Raw genomic sequence first — 17,745 nt, 5'->3', positions numbered from 1 at the left:
GACAGCGGACCTGCTCCAAGAAAAGCTGCAACTTTGTTTCCAGCAGCTTTAAAGAACCCTGCAAGCTCCCCGCAAGAAGCGTGAGACTTGCAACACTGCACCCGGCGACCCCGACTCGGCTGGTGGAGATCCGACACCTCAGGAGGGACCCCAGGACTACTCTGATACTGTGAGTACCAAAACCTGTCCCCCCTGAGCCCCCACAGCGCCGCCTGCAGAGGGAATCCCGAGGCTTCCCCTGACCGCGACTCTTTGAATCTAAAGTCCCGACGCCTGGGAGGGACCCTGCACCCGCAGCCCCCAGGACCTGAAGGACCGGACTTTCACTGGAGAAGCGACCCCCAGGAGTCCCTCTCCCTTGCCCAAGTGGAGGTTTCCCCGAGGAACCCCCCCCTTGCCTGCCTGCAGCGCTGAAGAGATCCCGAGATCTCTCATAGACTAACATTGCGAACCCGACGCTTGTTTCTACACTGCACCCGGCCGCCCCCGCGCCGCTGAGGGTGAAATTTCTGTGTGGACTTGTGTCCCCCCCGGTGCCCTACAAAACCCCCCTGGTCTGCCCTCCGAAGACGCGGGTACTTACCTGCAAGCAGACCGGAACCGGGGCACCCCCTTCTCTCCATTCTAGCCTATGTGTTTTGGGCACCACTTTGAACTCTGCACCTGACCGGCCCTGAGCTGCTGGTGTGGTGACTTTGGGGTTGCTCTGAACCCCCAACGGTGGGCTACCTTGGACCAAGAACTGAACCCTGTAAGTGTCTTACTTACCTGGTAAAACTAACAAATACTTACCTCCCCTAGGAACTGTGAAAATTGCACTAAGTGTCCACTTTTAAAACAGCTATTTGTCAATAACTTGAAAAGTATACATGCAATTTTGATGATTTGAAGTTCCTAAAGTACTTACCTGCAATACCTTTCGAATGAGATATTACATGTAGAATTTGAACCTGTGGTTCTTAAAATAAACTAAGAAAAGATATTTTTCTATATAAAAACCTATTGGCTGGATTTGTCTCTGAGTGTGTGTACCTCATTTATTGTCTATGTGTATGTACAACAAATGCTTAACACTACTCCTTGGATAAGCCTACTGCTCGACCACACTACCACAAAATAGAGCATTAGTATTATCTATTTTTACCACTATTTTACCTCTAAGGGGAACCCTTGGACTCTGTGCATGCTATTCCTTACTTTGAAATAGCACATACAGAGCCAACTTCCTACACCCACCAAATCAGAGCAGTCCAAAATGGAAAACCGATTAACACAAGGAATGCCACGAAGGATGGGATCAAGAAAAGTAGCATCCGAATTGTCAACTAAACCAGGTGGAGATGAAGATTTGAGCAAACCCAACTGCCTAGATGAGGCAGGAACTTGAGCAGAAGTTTTCGAAGGCTGGGCATCGGTAGAAATGTTAGGGCCTGTTGTTAAAAACGGAAGTAGAGTCCCAGGTTTCAGGCTCTTACAGGCGTTACCCTCCTTTTCCTTAAAAATAGATTCCACTTCCTCAATTAAGTTGTTGATTTCTCTAGAGACGCAGTTTGAGTGGACTTGCGTTACTCTAAGTTTTGAGGTTTTAGATTTAACTACTGCAGGATCAGGACTGGTGCGTGCCTTACACTTCCCCATGCTTAAAAAAGGGAAAGAGGGAAGGCTCTCTCCGCACCCCTGAAAAACACAGCAAAAAGATAAAAACCAAGGGGTGTGGCCCAGCCCAGCCTCTTCCGGGCACTGACAGGCAAAGGACGGGCCCGCCTTGGCCCGGGCGCGTCCCGCGAAGCGGGCGCGCTGTGTAGATTTAAAGGGGACTTGGCCCCGCCCCCAGGATTCCAAAGCAACAGTCCTTCTTTGAAATGCAGAAGCGCGACGAAAAGTAGTGACTCCCTTTCATATGGGTCAGTCTATAACACTCATCCTTTTACCCTCCTCCACATCCTTCAAAGGAGGGGTAAAAACTTAATTGCTTGGATCCAAGAAGGGCTCTGAGTTTCTACATTGAAAGGACAAGAGACTTTAGAGTTAATAATCTACTTTTCGTTGGATATGTTGGTAAGATGAAGGGCAGAGCCGTCCACAAGAGAACTCTTTCCAGGTGGGTCATTCTTTACATAAACATTTGTTACTCACTAGCAAAGAAGGTTCCTCCTGAAGATATTTGGGCCCATTCCCCCACGGTTAAGTCTGCCCCTTCGGCTTTGGCTAGAGGTGTCCCATTTGTTGAAATTTGTAAGGCCGCAACTTGGGTTTCCCTCCACACTTTTGCGAAGCATTATTGCTTGGACTCGGAAGTTAGTAGGGACGGCTATTTTGCACGGTCTGTTTTGCAGGATTTCTTGGTTTGAACAGTCGGGCACCCACCTCAGAGTGCGAGACTGCTTTGGAATTCTATTCATAAGGTAAGGAATCTACAGGTAGTTGTATCCATCAGAAGAACGGGTTACTTACCTTCGGTAACTCTTTTGTCTGGTAGATATAGTAGCTACCTGTGAATGCCTCACAGTCCCACCCGCCTCCCAGTTGCCTGTCTGGTCATTGCAAGACTTCTTGTATTTATAAATGTATATATGTTTTTGGTGTTTTTATATAAACAAATATTGTGGTTTGTTAAGTCGGTATTCACCTGTTCGCCTCGAAGGCATGTAAAAATGGTAACTGACGTCAGCAAGGAATTCTTATTGCCACGATGGTATCAGATTGAGTCGTGTGCGCTTGTTTTACTGGTGCATACTGATACCTCACCACCCTCCCACCTCTCTATACTGTGGAGTGTCCCCCCCCCCCCCCCCATCCCCCCGTCTAAGAAGGTCCTAAATTAGAGATCTGATCGCTGTTAACTCAAATGTTTTGTGGTCCACCTCTGAGTGTACTAAAAGAGTTAAGGAAGAAACTGACGCACAGGGGTGGCTCTTTTATATGACTCCCCTACTTCACTTACAGACCAAAATAAACCACTGTGGAGCCACATGGCACAACCTAAATGCACTCAGGAGCACCGCTGTAAAAATTTTCTGGATCCAGTCTGGCTCCTGGGAAAATTCTGAAGGTGAGCAATCAAGATGTCCTTCCCAAGGTGCCTCCAACCACTAAAACCTCTACATCGCTGCAAACTGGAGGACTATTACACCACAGTTCACCAGCAATGTGGAACTATGGAGGGCCTGGAAGGGACTGATAGTGGAACTTAAGAACACTAGAACTTGGACGCTGTTGCACCTCAACCTACTGAGGGGGCTGGCAGAGATGGTGGGGAGAAAAGACTGCTAGAGGAGGCCTTATTTGGGGATCGCATGTTCATGGCAGAGCTTGTTGGACCTACACATGACATACAGTAGATAATTAAATATGGCATTGAAATGTTATTAAAATGTATTCAACCTTAAATGTTAGGATTCCACAGTAAGTAGCCACCTGAAAGACTATTTCTGTTGCTAAGCAGTGTGCACATACGAATGTGTACATTGGATCTGAGGTAGAGGATTTTTACATTGTTCTTTTAGTTGCCACCTTGATTCTGGGTTCTTCTTTCAGGATGCACATTCACAGGGCGAGGTGGTATCCTGCCTAGAGAAAGGCCTTGTGAAAGAGGCAGAAGAGCCTGGTAACAGCACTCAAGTCTCTGATGATTGTAAGCGAGCCATCCTGCGTGTTGCTGAGCTCTCCTCTGATGACTTTCACTTGGACAGGCACCTTTACTTTGCCTGCCGTGATGATCGAGAGCGCTTCTGTGAGAATGTAAGTCATTAAGTTTCTCTCAACTTCCTGCATAACTAATGTTAAAAGATGGTCTGTTGCCTTCATGAGCACATAAAAATAGTGCCTTGAAAAAGTTTCCTGTTTGCGTTTCATAAAGGTTCTCACCATCAGGCTTGTTTGACTGTCTGCACTAGATTGCACACCTGTGTCCCTGTCACCAGAATCCTGTTTTGCACAATGAACAGGATACCTAGTTACAGAACACAAGCTTTATAAACATTTTCCAAATTCTCAGTAACGTTTATTTTTTGTACTGTGGAATGTACATTTTATAAAGTTTCTAATCCCTGGAGCTCACCATTAAAATTGTATTTATATAGCATGTTTACCTCTAACAAAATGTTATTCAGTGAGTAGTGGGCTACTCTGGATCGCAAAGGATTTGAGGTGGATTAGTGTAGTTTTAATTTGAGCTGTGAACACGAGTGCTAGTTTAATTGAACATAATTAATGAGTTATAGAGGAAAGAGGTTTAGATAGTGCCATTCGGAAGATCATTTTAGTAAGATGAAGTTTGGGATGAGTCCAAGGAGAGAGAGGGAGGAGGAAAGAGTCTAGGAAGTGCTATTTTGGAGAATATAGAGAGGATTTGGGGTGAGTCAAGGAGGGGTAGGGGGGGAAGAGTTAAGAAAGGGTCTTAACTCTTCTCTCCTTTCATAGGAGTAGAAATAGGTTTGGGATGAGTCATTGTAGGTAGAGGATATATCGAGAGTGGTATACTATGAGACATTACTACATTGAAGGGAATTAAAAGCTCTTTAAAGTGTTTTTTTCTTTCTACAATAGAAGTAAAGTGATATATAGATACATAACTACATTGACAGGGTTTATATGTATAAGGAAAAAAGATATAACATTTTACCAAGTTCTAAATGTGAATGTATAGATAGCTATTAATTCAGACTTTCAGGTGTGCTGCAATACATAAAGCACAAGTTACTCACCTTTGGTAACGTCTTATGTGGTAAGGACTATCTACATCTACTATAGCTACATATTGCGATAGATTAAAAAAATAATAATAATAAACAGCTATGAAATATCTGATAGGAAAGCTATGTGGTGACCCATAGACATGTTAAGCATAAAGTGTGGGTGTATGTATATGTGTGTGTGTATGTATGTGTGTGTGTGTGTGTGTGTGTGTGTGTGTGTATGTATATATATATATATATATAATTTCGGTGGAATGTGTAGCTGCAGATACACATGCTGTGCATTATCCTGCCATCTAGTGTTGGGCTCAGAGTGTTACAAGTTGTTTTTCTTTGAAGAAGTCTTTTCGAGTCCCGAGGGACTCCTCCCTTTCGACTCCATCTTAGATTGTTTTCTTTCAGTCATCTGGTTCGGGCGTGTTCCTCTTCGCACAGTATTTTGAATCGGGAAAGTTAGCTACATATCGAATTCGACGGTATTGTTCTCGCTCGTTACCGGTTTAGTGTTAGCATATCGGCACTGATCGCAGAAGCGCTCCGGCGGCCCTTCGGGGCTTCCGCTCTTCAGCAGGGCCTGGTTGGCCTGACCGCATCCATCGACGAAGACTAATGGACCGAACCCCCTTCTGCTTCTGTCCGAAGTGCCACTTGAAGTATCCTTATACAGACAAACACATGATCTGTAATCTGTGTTTATCACCAGAACACAGGGAGGATACTTGTGAGGCCGGTCGAGTGCTTCGATCAAAAAAGACCCTACGTGATCGAAGAGCGAGAAGACTACAAATGGCGTCGATACCGAGAGAACAACTCTACGTCGGTAGAGGTTCTCCCTACCAATTAGTTAACAGATCATTGAAAGGAGCATGGTATTATGAGCGTGAGGCCCTATTTCAAGTGAAGGAGAAACAAGTTCAGTCCAAGCTTACATGTGTAACGACCTTTGGTAAAGAGTCTAATATGATCAAATGAATTATCCTAAAAATTGGCACTTGTTAAGTATAGGTCAGACTTATCAGGACAGACCTTTATTTATTTGCTTTTAAAAGAGGCAAGAATTTAAGGGATCTACTGGTCCGAGCCTACAATGATCATGAACTAGTTTCACTGCACCAATTAGGGGGTTTTGAACGTGTTATTGGTCATTAACCATGTGTAGGAAGTTGGCTCTGTATGTGCTATTTCAAAGTAAGGAATAGCATGCACAGAGTCCAAGGGTTCCCCTTAGAGGTAAAATAGTGGTAAAAAGAGATAATACTAATGCTCTATTTTGTGGTAGTGTGGGCGAGCAGTAGGCTTATCCAAGGAGTAGTGTTAAGCATTTGTTGTACATACACATAGACAATAAATGAGGTACACACATTTAGAGACAAATCCAGCCAATAGGTTTTGTTATAGAAAAATATCTTTTCTTAGTTTATTTTAAGAACCACAGGTTCAAATGTTACATGTAATAGCTCTTTTGAAAGGTATTGCAGGTAAGTACTCTAGGAACTTTGAATCATTACTTTAGCATGTATACTTTTTACATAAAACACAATAAGCTGTTTTAAAAGTGGACACTTAGTGCAATTTTCACAGTTCCTGGGGGAGGTAAGTTATTGTTAGTTTTCACAGGTAAGTAAGTCACTTACAGGTTTGAGTTTTTGGTCCAAGGTAGCCCACCGTTGGGGGTTCAGAGCAACCCCAAAGTTATCACACCAGCAGCTCAGGGCCGGTCAGGTGCAAAGGTCAAAGAGGTGCCCAAAACACATAGGCTATAATGGAGCGAAGGGGGTGCCCCGGTTCCAGTCTGCCAGCAGGTAAGTACCCGCGTCTTCGGAGGGCAGACCAGGGGGGTTTTGTAGGGCACCGGGGGGGACACAAAGTAGCACAGAAAGTACACCCTCAGCAGCGCGGGGGCGGCCGGGTGCAGTGTGCAAACACGCGTCTGGTTTCCTTCAGGTTTCAATGGGAGACCAAGGGGTCTCTTCAGCGATGCAGGCAAGGGGGGGGGCTCCTCGGGGTAGTCACCACCTTAGCAAGGGAGAGGGCCTCCTGGGGGTCACTCCTGCACAGAAGTTCCGTTTCTTTAGGGGCTGGGGGCTGCGGGTGCAGGGTCTTTTCCAGCCGTCGGGAAATGGAGTTCAGACAGTCGCGGTCAGGGGGAGCCTGGGGATTCCCTCTGCAGGCGTCGCTGTGGGGGCTCAGGGGGGACAACTTTGGTTACTCACAGTCGTAGAGTCGCCGGAGGGTCCTCCCTGAGTTGGTTGTTCTCCACCAGTCGAGTCGGGGTCGCCGGGTGCAGTGTTGCAAGTCTCACGCTTCTTGCGGGGAGTTGCAGGGGTCTTTAAATCTGCTCCTTGTAACAAAGTTGCAGTTCTTTTGGAGCAGTGCCGCTGTCCTCGGGAGTTTCTTGTCTTTTTCGAAGCAGGGCAGTCCTCAGAGGATTCAGAGGTCGCTGGTCCCTTGGAAAGCGTCGCTGGAGCAGGTTCTTTGGAAGGCAGGAGACAGGCCGGTAAGTCTGGGGCCAAGGCAGTTGGTGTCTTCTGGTCTTCCTCTGCAGGGGTTTGTCAGCTCGGCAGTCCTTCTTCTTGTAGTTGCAGGAATCTGATTTCTAGGTTCAGGGAGAGCCCTTAAATACTAAATTTAAGGGCGTGTTTAGGTCTGGGGGGTTAGTAGCCAATGGCTACTAGCCCTGAGGGTGAGTACACCCTCTTTGTGCCTCCTCCCAAGGGGAGGGGGTCACATCCCTAATCCTATTGGGGGAATCCTCCATCTGCAAGATGGAGGATTTCTAAAAGTTAGAGTCACTTCAGCTCAGGACACCTTAGGGGCTGTCCTGACTGGCCAGTGACTCCTCCTTGTTGCTTTCTTTGTTTCCTCCAGCCTTGCCGCCAAAAGTGGGGGCCATGGCCGGAGGGGGCGGGCAACTCCACTAAGCTGGAGTGTCCTGCGGTGCTGTGATGTAAGGAAATGCCTCCTTGGCATGGTTGCCCCCTGACTTTTTGCCTTTGCTGATGCTATGTTTACAATTGAAAGTGTGCTGAGGCCTGCTAACCAGGCCCCAGCACCAGTGTTCTTTCCCTAACCTGTACTTTTGTATCCACAATTGGCAGACCCTGGCATCCAGATAAGTCCCTTGTAACTGGTACTTCTAGTACCAAGGGCCCTGATGCCAAGGGAGGTCTCTAAGGGATGCAGCATGTCTTATGCCACCCTGGAGACCTCTCACTCAGCACAGACACACTGCTTGCCAGCTTGTGTGTGCTAGTGAGGACAAAACGAGTAAGTCGACATGGCACTCCCCTCAGGGTGCCATGCCAGCCTCTCACTGCCTATGCAGTATAGGTAAGACACCCCTCTAGCAGGCCTTACAGCCCTAAGGCAGGGTGCACTATACCATAGGTGAGGGTACCAGTGCATGAGCATGGTACCCCTACAGTGTCTAAACAAAACCTTAGACATTGTAAGTGCAGGGTAGCCATAAGAGTATATGGTCTGGGAGTCTGTCAAACACGAACTCCACAGCACCATAATGGCTACACTGAAAACTGGGAAGTTTGGTATCAAACTTCTCAGCACAATAAATGCACACTGATGCCAGTGTACATTTTATTGTAAAAAACACCACAGAGGGCACCTTAGAGGTGCCCCCTGAAACTTAACCGACTGTCTGTGTAGGCTGACTAGTTCCAGCAGCCTGCCACACCAGAGACATGTTGCTGGCCCCATGGGGAGAGTGCCTTTGTCACTCTGAGGCCAGTAACAAAGCCTGCACTGGGTGGAGATGCTAACACCTCCCCCAGGCAGGAGCTGTGACACCTGGCGGTGAGCCTCAAAGGCTCACCCCTTTGTCCCAGCCCAGCAGGGCACTCCAGCTTAGTGGAGTTGCCCGCCCCCTCCGGCCACGGCCCCCACTTTTGGCGGCAAGGCTGGAGGGAACAAAGAAAGCAACAAGGAGGAGTCACTGGCCAGTCAGGACAGCCCCTAAGGTGTCCTGAGCTGAGGTGACTCTGACTTTTAGAAATCCTCCATCTTGCAGATGGAGGATTCCCCCAATAGGGTTAGGATTGTGACCCCCTCCCCTTGGGAGGAGGCACAAAGAGGGTGTACCCACCCTCAGGGCTAGTAGCCATTGGCTACTAACCCCCCAGACCTAAACACGCCCTTAAATTTAGTATTTAAGGGCTACCCTGAACCCTAGAAAATTAGATTCCTGCAACTACAAGAAGAAGGACTGCCTAGCTGAAAAACCCCTGCAGAGGAAGACCAGAAGACGACAACTGCCTTGGCTCCAGAAACTCACCGGCCTGTCTCCTGCCTTCCAAAGATCCTGCTCCAGCGACGCCTTCCAAAGGGACCAGCGACCTCGACATCCTCTGAGGACTGCCCCTGCTTCGAAAAGACAAGAAACTCCCGAGGACAGCGGACCTGCTCCAAGAAAGGCTGCAACTTTGTTTCCAGCAGCTTTAAAGAACCCTGCAAGCTCCCCGCAAAAGGCGTGAGACTTGCAACACTGCACCCGGCGACCCCGACTCGGCTGGTGGCGATCCAACACCTCAGGAGGGACCCCAGGACTACTCTAAGACTGTGAGTACAAAAACCTGTCCCCCCTGAGCCCCCACAGCGCCGCCTGCAGAGGGAATCCCGAGGCTTCCCCTGACCGCGACTCTTTGAATCCTAAGTCCCGACACCTGGGAGAGACCCTGCACCCGCAGCCCCCAGGACCTGAAGGACCGGACTTTCACTGGAGGAGTGACCCCCAGGAGTCCCTCTCCCTTGCCCAAGTGGAGGTTTCCCCGAGGAACCCCCCCCTTGCCTGCCTGCAGCGCTGAAGAGATCCCTAGATCTCCCATTGACTTCCATTACAAACCCGACGCTTGTTTCTACACTGCACCCGGCCGCCCCCGCGCTGCTGAGGGTGAAATTTCTGTGTGGACTTGTGTCCCCCCCGGTGCCCTACAAAACCCCCCTGGTCTGCCCTCCGAAGACGCGGGTACTTACCTGCAAGCAGACCGGAACCGGGGCACCCCCTTCTCTCCATTCTAGCCTATGTGTTTTGGGCACCACTTTGAACTCTGCACCTGACCGGCCCTGAGCTGCTGGTGTGGTGACTTTGGGGTTGCTCTGAACCCCCAACGGTGGGCTACCTTGGACCAAGAACTGAACCCTGTAAGTGTCTTACTTACCTGGTTAACTTAACAAATACTTACCTCCCCTAGGAACTGTGAAAATTGCACTAAGTGTCCACTTTTAAAACAGCTATTTGTCAATAACTTGAAAAGTATACATGCAATTTTGATGATTTGAAGTTCCTAAAGTACTTACCTGCAATACCTTTCGAATGAGCTATTACATGTAGAATTTGAACCTGTGGTTCTTAAAATAAACTAAGAAAAGATATTTTTCTATACAAAAACCTATTGGCTGGATTTGTCTCTGAGTGTGTGTACCTCATTTATTGTCTATGTGTATGTACAACAAATGCTTAACACTACTCCTTGGATAAGCCTACTGCTCGACCACACTACCACAAAATAGAGCATTAGTATTATCTATTTTTACCACTATTTTACCTCTAAGGGGAACCCTTGGACTCTGTGCATGCTATTCCTTACTTTGAAATAGCACATACAGAGCCAACTTCCTACATTGGTGGATCAGCGGTGGGGTACAAGACTTTGCATTTGCTGGACTACTCAGCCAATACCTGATCACACGACAAATTCCAAAATTGTCATTAGAAATTGATTTTTTGCAATTTGAAAAGTTTTCTAAATTCTTAAAAGACCTGCTAGGGCCTTGTGTTAGATCCTGTTTAGCATTTCTTTTAGAGTTTAAAAGTTTGGTAAAAGTTTGAATTAGATTCTAGAACCAGTTTTAGTTTCTTAAAAAGTATTCCAACTTTTAGAAGCATAATGTCTAGCACAGATGTGAATGTGGTGGAACTCGACACCACACCTTACCTCCATCTACAGATGAGAGAGCTAAGGTCACTCTGTAAACTAAAGAAAATAGCAATGGGCCCCAAACCTACCAAAGTACAGCTCCAGGAGCTTTTGGCAGAGTTTGAAAAGGCCAACCCCTCTGAGGATGGCAACTCAGAGGATGAAGATAGTGACTTGGAGGGAAATTCCCCCCCTCCAGTCCTACTTAGGGAGAGCAGGGCTTCTCAAGCCCTGACTCCACAAATAATAGTCAGAGATGCTGGTTCCCTCACAGGAGGGACCAACAACTCTGAAATCACTGAGGATAACTCCAGTGAAGAGGACATCCAGTTAGCCAGGATGGCCAAAAGATTGGCTTTGGAAAGACAGATCCTAGCCATAGAGAGGGAAAGACAAGAGATGGGCCTAGGACCCATCAATGGTGGCAGCAACATAAATAGGGTCAGAGATTCTCCTGACATGTTGAAAATCCCCAAAGGGATTGTAACTAAATATGAAGATGGTGATGACATCACCAAATGGTTCACAGCTTTTGAGAGGGCTTGTGTAACCAGAAAAGTGAACAGATCTCACTGGGGTGCTCTCCTTTGGGAAATGTTCACAGGAAAGTGTAGGGATAGACTCCTCACACTCTCTGGACAAGATGCAGAATCTTATGACCTCATGAAGGGTACCCTGATTGAGGGCTTTGGATTCTCCACTGAGGAGTACAGGATTAGGTTCAGGGGGGCTCAAAAATCCTCGAGCCAGACCTGGGTTGACTTTGTTGACTACTCAGTGAAAACACTAGATGGTTGGATTCAAGGCAGTGGTGTAAATAATTATGATGGGCTGTACAATTTATTTGTGAAAGAACACCTGTTAAGTAATTGTTTCAATGATAAACTGCATCAGCATCTGGTAGACCTAGGACCAATTTCTCCCCAAGAATTGGGAAAGAAGGCGGACCATTGGGTCAAGACAAGGGTGTCCAAGACTTCAACAGGGGGTGACCAAAAGAAAGGGGTCACAAAGACTCCCCAGCAGAAGGGTGATGAGACAACCAAAACTAAAAATAGTAAAGAGTCTTCTACAGGCCCCCAAAAACCTGCACAGGAGGGTGGGCCCAGAGCCTCTTCACAAAACAATGGGTACAAGGGTAAAAACTTTGATCCCAAAAAGGCCTGGTGTCATAGCTGTAAACAGCATGGACACCAAACTGGAGACAAGGCCTGTCCCAAGAAAGGTTCCACTCCAAACTCCCATCCAGGTAACACTGGTATGGCTAGTCTCCAAGTGGGATCAACAGTGTGCCCAGAGCAAATCAGGGTCCACACTGAAGCTACTCTAGTTTCTGAGGGTGGGGTGGATTTAGCCACACTAGCTGTCTGGCCGCCTAACATGCAAAAATACAGACAGCAACTCTTAATTAATGGGACTAGAATAGAGGGCCTGAGGGATACAGGTGCCAGTGTCACCATGGTGACAGAGAAACTGGTTTCCCCTGGCCAATACCTGACTGGAAAAACTTACACAGTCACCAACGCTGACAATCAGAGAAAAGTACATCCCATGGCAATGGTTACTTTAGAATGGGGAGGGGTCAATGGCCTGAAGCAGGTGGTGGTCTCCTCAAATATCCCAGTGGACTGTCTGCTTGGAAATGACCTGGAGTCCTCAGCATGGGCTGAGGTAGAGCTAAAAACCCATGCAGCAATGCTGGGTATCCCTGAACTGGTGTGTGTGAAAACAAGAGCACAATGCAAGGCACAGGGTGAAAAAGTAGAGCTGGAGTCTGGAAAAATGGCCCAGCCTACCAAGAGAACAGGAAAGTCAGTTGGGAAACCAACTGCAACACAGCAAAAGAAAGGGAACCTCTCTTCTCAGGAAGAAGTTCTGCCCTCTGAGGGAACTGAGCCTTTGGAGCTTGAACCTTATCAGGTTGAGCTCTTAGGCCCAGGGGGACCCTCAAGGGAGGAGCTGTGTAAGGGACAAGAAACCTGTCCCTCTCTTGAAGGCCTTAGGCAGCAAGCTGCTGAAGAGTCCAAAGGCAAGAAAAATGGAACACATAGGGTCTATTGGGAAGATGGGCTCCTGTACACTGAGGCCAGAGACCCCAAACCTGGTGCCACTAGGAGAGTGGTAGTGCCTCAGCTGTTCAGAGAGTTCATCCTAACATTGGCCCATGACATTCCCCTTGCTGGACATTTGGGACAAACCAAGACGTGGGAGAGGTTAGTCAACCACTTCTACTGGCCCAATATGTCCAACATGGTTAAGGAGTTTTGCCTCTCCTGCCCCACCTGTCAAGCCAGTGGTAAGACAGGTGGGCATCCAAAGGCCCCCCTCATTCCACTTCCAGTGGTGGGGGTTCCCTTTGAAAGAGTGGGTGTGGACATAGTTGGTCCACTGGAACCTCCCACAGCCTCAGGAAATATGTATATCCTGGTAGTAGTGGATCATGCTACCAGGTATCCTGAAGCTATTCCCCTTAGGTCGACTACTGCCCCTGCAGTAGCCAAGGCCCTCATTGGTATCTTTACCAGAGTGGGTTTCCCTAAGGAGGTGGTGTCTGACAGAGGTACCAACTTCATGTCAGCATACCTAAAGCACATGTGGAATGAGTGTGGAGTGACTTATAAATTCACTACACCTTACCATCCACAAACTAATGGCTTAGTTGAGAGATTCAACAAGACATTAAAGGGCATGATCATGGGGCTCCCAGAAAAACTCAAAAGGAGATGGGATGTCCTCCTGCCATGTCTGCTTTTCGCTTACAGGGAGGTACCACAGAAGGGAGTAGGGTTCTCACCCTTTGAACTTCTGTTTGGTCATCCTGTAAGGGGACCACTTGCCCTTGTTAAAGAAGGCTGGGAGAGACCTCTCCATGAGCCTAAACAGGACATAGTGGACTATGTACTTGGCCTTCGCTCTAGAATGGCAGAGTACATGGAAAAGGCAACCAAAAACCTTGAGGCCAGCCAACAACTCCAGAAGTTTTGGTATGACCAAAAGGCTGCACTGGTTGAGTTCCAACCAGGGCAGAAAGTCTGGGTTCTGGAGCCTGTGGCTCCCAGGGCACTCCAGGACAAATGGAGTGGCCCTTACCCAGTGCTAGAGAGGAAGAGTCAGGTCACCTACCTGGTGGACCTGGGCACAAGCAGGAGCCCCAAGAGGGTGATCCATGTGAACCGCCTTAAGCTCTTCCATGACAGGGCTGATGTGAATCTGTTAATGGTAACAGATGAGGATCAGGAGGCAGAGAGTGAACCTCTCCCTGATCTTCTGTCATCAGACCCAAAAGATGGCACAGTAGATGGAGTGATCTACTCAGACACCCTCTCTGGCCAACAGCAGGCTGATTGTAGGAGAGTCCTACAACAGTTTCCTGAGCTTTTCTCCCTAACCCCTGGTCAGACACACCTGTGTACCCATGATGTGGACACAGGAGACAGCATGCCTGTCAAGAACAAAATCTTCAGACAGTCTGACCATGTTAAGGAAAGCATCAAGATGGAAGTCCACAAGATGCTGGAATTGGGAGTGATTGAGCGCTCTGACAGCCCCTGGGCTAGCCCAGTGGTCTTAGTCCCCAAACCTCACACCAAAGATGGAAAGAAAGAGATGAGGTTTTGTGTGGACTACAGAGGGCTCAACTCTGTCACCAAGACAGATGCCCATCCAATTCCAAGAGCTGATGAGCTCATTGATAAGTTAGGTGCTGCCAAATTTCTAAGTACCTTTGACTTGACAGCAGGGTACTGGCAAATAAAAATGGCACCTGGAGCAAAAGAAAAGACAGCATTCTCCACACCTGATGGGCATTATCAGTTTACTGTTATGCCCTTTGGTTTAAAGAATGCCCCTGCCACCTTCCAAAGGTTGGTGAATCAAGTCCTTGCTGGCTTGGAGTCCTTTAGCACAGCTTATCTTGATGATATTGCTGTCTTTAGCTCCACCTGGCAGGATCACCTGGTCCACCTGAGGAAGGTTTTGAAGGCTCTGCAATCTGCAGGCCTCTCTATCAAGGCATCCAAATGCCAGATAGGGCAGGGAACTGTGGTTTACTTGGGCCACCTTGTAGGTGGAGGCCAAGTTCAGCCACTCCAACCCAAGATCCAGACCATTCTGGACTGGGTAGCTCCAAAAACCCAGACTCAAGTCAGGGCATTCCTTGGCTTGACTGGGTACTACAGGAGGTTTGTGAAGGGATATGGATCCATTGTGACAGCCCTCACTGAGCTCACCTCCAAGAAAATGCCCAAGAAAGTAAACTGGACTGTGGACTGCCAACAGGCCTTTGACACCCTGAAACAGGCAATGTGCTCAGCACCAGTTCTCAAAGCTCCAGATTATTCTAAGCAGTTCATTGTGCAGACTGATGCCTCTGAACATGGGATAGGGGCAGTTTTGTCCCAAACAAATGATGATGGCCTTGACCAGCCTGTTGCTTTCATTAGCAGGAGGTTACTCCCCAGGGAGCAGCGTTGGAGTGCCATTGAGAGGGAGGCCTTTGCTGTGGTTTGGTCCCTGAAGAAGCTGAGACCATACCTCTTTGGGACTCACTTCCTAGTTCAAACTGACCACAGACCTCTCAAATGGCTGATGCAAATGAAAGGTGAAAATCCTAAACTGTTGAGGTGGTCCATCTCCCTACAGGGAATGGACTTTATAGTGGAACACAGACCTGGGACTGCCCATGCCAATGCAGATGGCCTTTCCAGGTTCTTCCACTTAGAAAATGAAGACTCTCTTGGGAAAGGTTAGTCTCATCCTCTTTCGTTTGGGGGGGGGTTGTGTAAGGAAATGCCTCCTTGGCATGGTTGCCCCCTGACTTTTTGCCTTTGCTGATGCTATGTTTACAATTGAAAGTGTGCTGAGGCCTGCTAACCAGGCCCCAGCACCAGTGTTCTTTCCCTAACCTGTACTTTTGTATCCACAATTGGCAGACCCTGGCATCCAGATAAGTCCCTTGTAACTGGTACTTCTAGTACCAAGGGCCCTGATGCCAAGGGAGGTCTCTAAGGGATGCAGCATGTCTTATGCCACCCTGGAGACCTCTCACTCAGCACAGACACACTGCTTGCCAGCTTGTGTGTGCTAGTGAGGACAAAACGAGTAAGTCGACATGGCACTCCCCTCAGGGTGCCATGCCAGCCTCTCACTGCCTATGCAGTATAGGTAAGACACCCCTCTAGCAGGCCTTACAGCCCTAAGGCAGGGTGCACTATACCATAGGTGAGGGTACCAGTGCATGAGCATGGTACCCCTACAGTGTCTAAACAAAACCTTAGACATTGTAAGTGCAGGGTAGCCATAAGAGTATATGGTCTGGGAGTCTGTCAAACACGAACTCCACAGCACCATAATGGCTACACTGAAAACTGGGAAGTTTGGTATCAAACTTCTCAGCACAATAAATGCACACTGATGCCAGTGTACATTTTATTGTAAAAAACACCACAGAGGGCACCTTAGAGGTGCCCCCTGAAACTTAACCGACTGTCTGTGTAGGCTGACTAGTTCCAGCAGCCTGCCACACCAGAGACATGTTGCTGGCCCCATGGGGAGAGTGCCTTTGTCACTCTGAGGCCAGTAACAAAGCCTGCACTGGGTGGAGATGCTAACACCTCCCCCAGGCAGGAGCTGTGACACCTGGCGGTGAGCCTCAAAGGCTCACCCCTTTGTCCCAGCCCAGCAGGGCACTCCAGCTTAGTGGAGTTGCCCGCCCCCTCCGGCCACGGCCCCCACTTTTGGCGGCAAGGCTGGAGGGAACAAAGAAAGCAACAAGGAGGAGTCACTGGCCAGTCAGGACAGCCCCTAAGGTGTCCTGAGCTGAGGTGACTCTGACTTTTAGAAATCCTCCATCTTGCAGATGGAGGATTCCCCCAATAGGGTTAGGATTGTGACCCCCTCCCCTTGGGAGGAGGCACAAAGAGGGTGTACCCACCCTCAGGGCTAGTAGCCATTGGCTACTAACCCCCCAGACCTAAACACGCCCTTAAATTTAGTATTTAAGGGCTACCCTGAACCCTAGAAAATTAGATTCCTGCAACTACAAGAAGAAGGACTGCCTAGCTGAAAAACCCCTGCAGAGGAAGACCAGAAGACGACAACTGCCTTGGCTCCAGAAACTCACCGGCCTGTCTCCTGCCTTCCAAAGATCCTGCTCCAGCGACGCCTTCCAAAGGGACCAGCGACCTCGACATCCTCTGAGGACTGCCCCTGCTTCGAAAAGACAAGAAACTCCCGAGGACAGCGGACCTGCTCCAAGAAAGGCTGCAACTTTGTTTCCAGCAGCTTTAAAGAACCCTGCAAGCTCCCCGCAAAAGGCGTGAGACTTGCAACACTGCACCCGGCGACCCCGACTCGGCTGGTGGCGATCCAACACCTCAGGAGGGACCCCAGGACTACTCTAAGACTGTGAGTACAAAAACCTGTCCCCCCTGAGCCCCCACAGCGCCGCCTGCAGAGGGAATCCCGAGGCTTCCCCTGACCGCGACTCTTTGAATCCTAAGTCCCGACACCTGGGAGAGACCCTGCACCCGCAGCCCCCAGGACCTGAAGGACCGGACTTTCACTGGAGGAGTGACCCCCAGGAGTCCCTCTCCCTTGCCCAAGTGGAGGTTTCCCCGAGGAACCCCCCCCTTGCCTGCCTGCAGCGCTGAAGAGATCCCTAGATCTCCCATTGACTTCCATTACAAACCCGACGCTTGTTTCTACACTGCACCCGGCCGCCCCCGCGCTGCTGAGGGTGAAATTTCTGTGTGGACTTGTGTCCCCCCCGGTGCCCTACAAAACCCCCCTGGTCTGCCCTCCGAAGACGCGGGTACTTACCTGCAAGCAGACCGGAACCGGGGCACCCCCTTCTCTCCATTCTAGCCTATGTGTTTTGGGCACCACTTTGAACTCTGCACCTGACCGGCCCTGAGCTGCTGGTGTGGTGACTTTGGGGTTGCTCTGAACCCCCAACGGTGGGCTACCTTGGACCAAGAACTGAACCCTGTAAGTGTCTTACTTACCTGGTTAACTTAACAAATACTTACCTCCCCTAGGAACTGTGAAAATTGCACTAAGTGTCCACTTTTAAAACAGCTATTTGTCAATAACTTGAAAAGTATACATGCAATTTTGAT

General features: G+C 48.7%; 1 protein-coding gene across 2 annotated transcripts in view; it reads left to right on the top strand.

Annotated features, from left to right (window-relative positions):
• GLG1 (golgi glycoprotein 1) overlaps positions 1-17,745 on the top strand; it is a 619,378-nt gene that overhangs the window by 112,206 nt on the left and 489,427 nt on the right. For both annotated transcript variants that reach the window (XM_069217558.1, XM_069217559.1), the window contains exon 5: positions 3,538-3,741. In XM_069217558.1, coding sequence (XP_069073659.1) covers positions 3,538-3,741 — 204 coding nt within the window. The remainder of the gene's footprint in view (positions 1-3,537; positions 3,742-17,745) is intronic.

Source organism: Pleurodeles waltl, chromosome 12 (genome assembly GCF_031143425.1).
Source record: "Pleurodeles waltl isolate 20211129_DDA chromosome 12, aPleWal1.hap1.20221129, whole genome shotgun sequence".
Classification (NCBI taxonomy): Eukaryota; Metazoa; Chordata; class Amphibia; order Caudata; family Salamandridae; genus Pleurodeles; species Pleurodeles waltl.
Note: the sequence above shows the minus strand (reverse complement) of the source record. Positions and strands in the feature narration are given on the sequence as shown.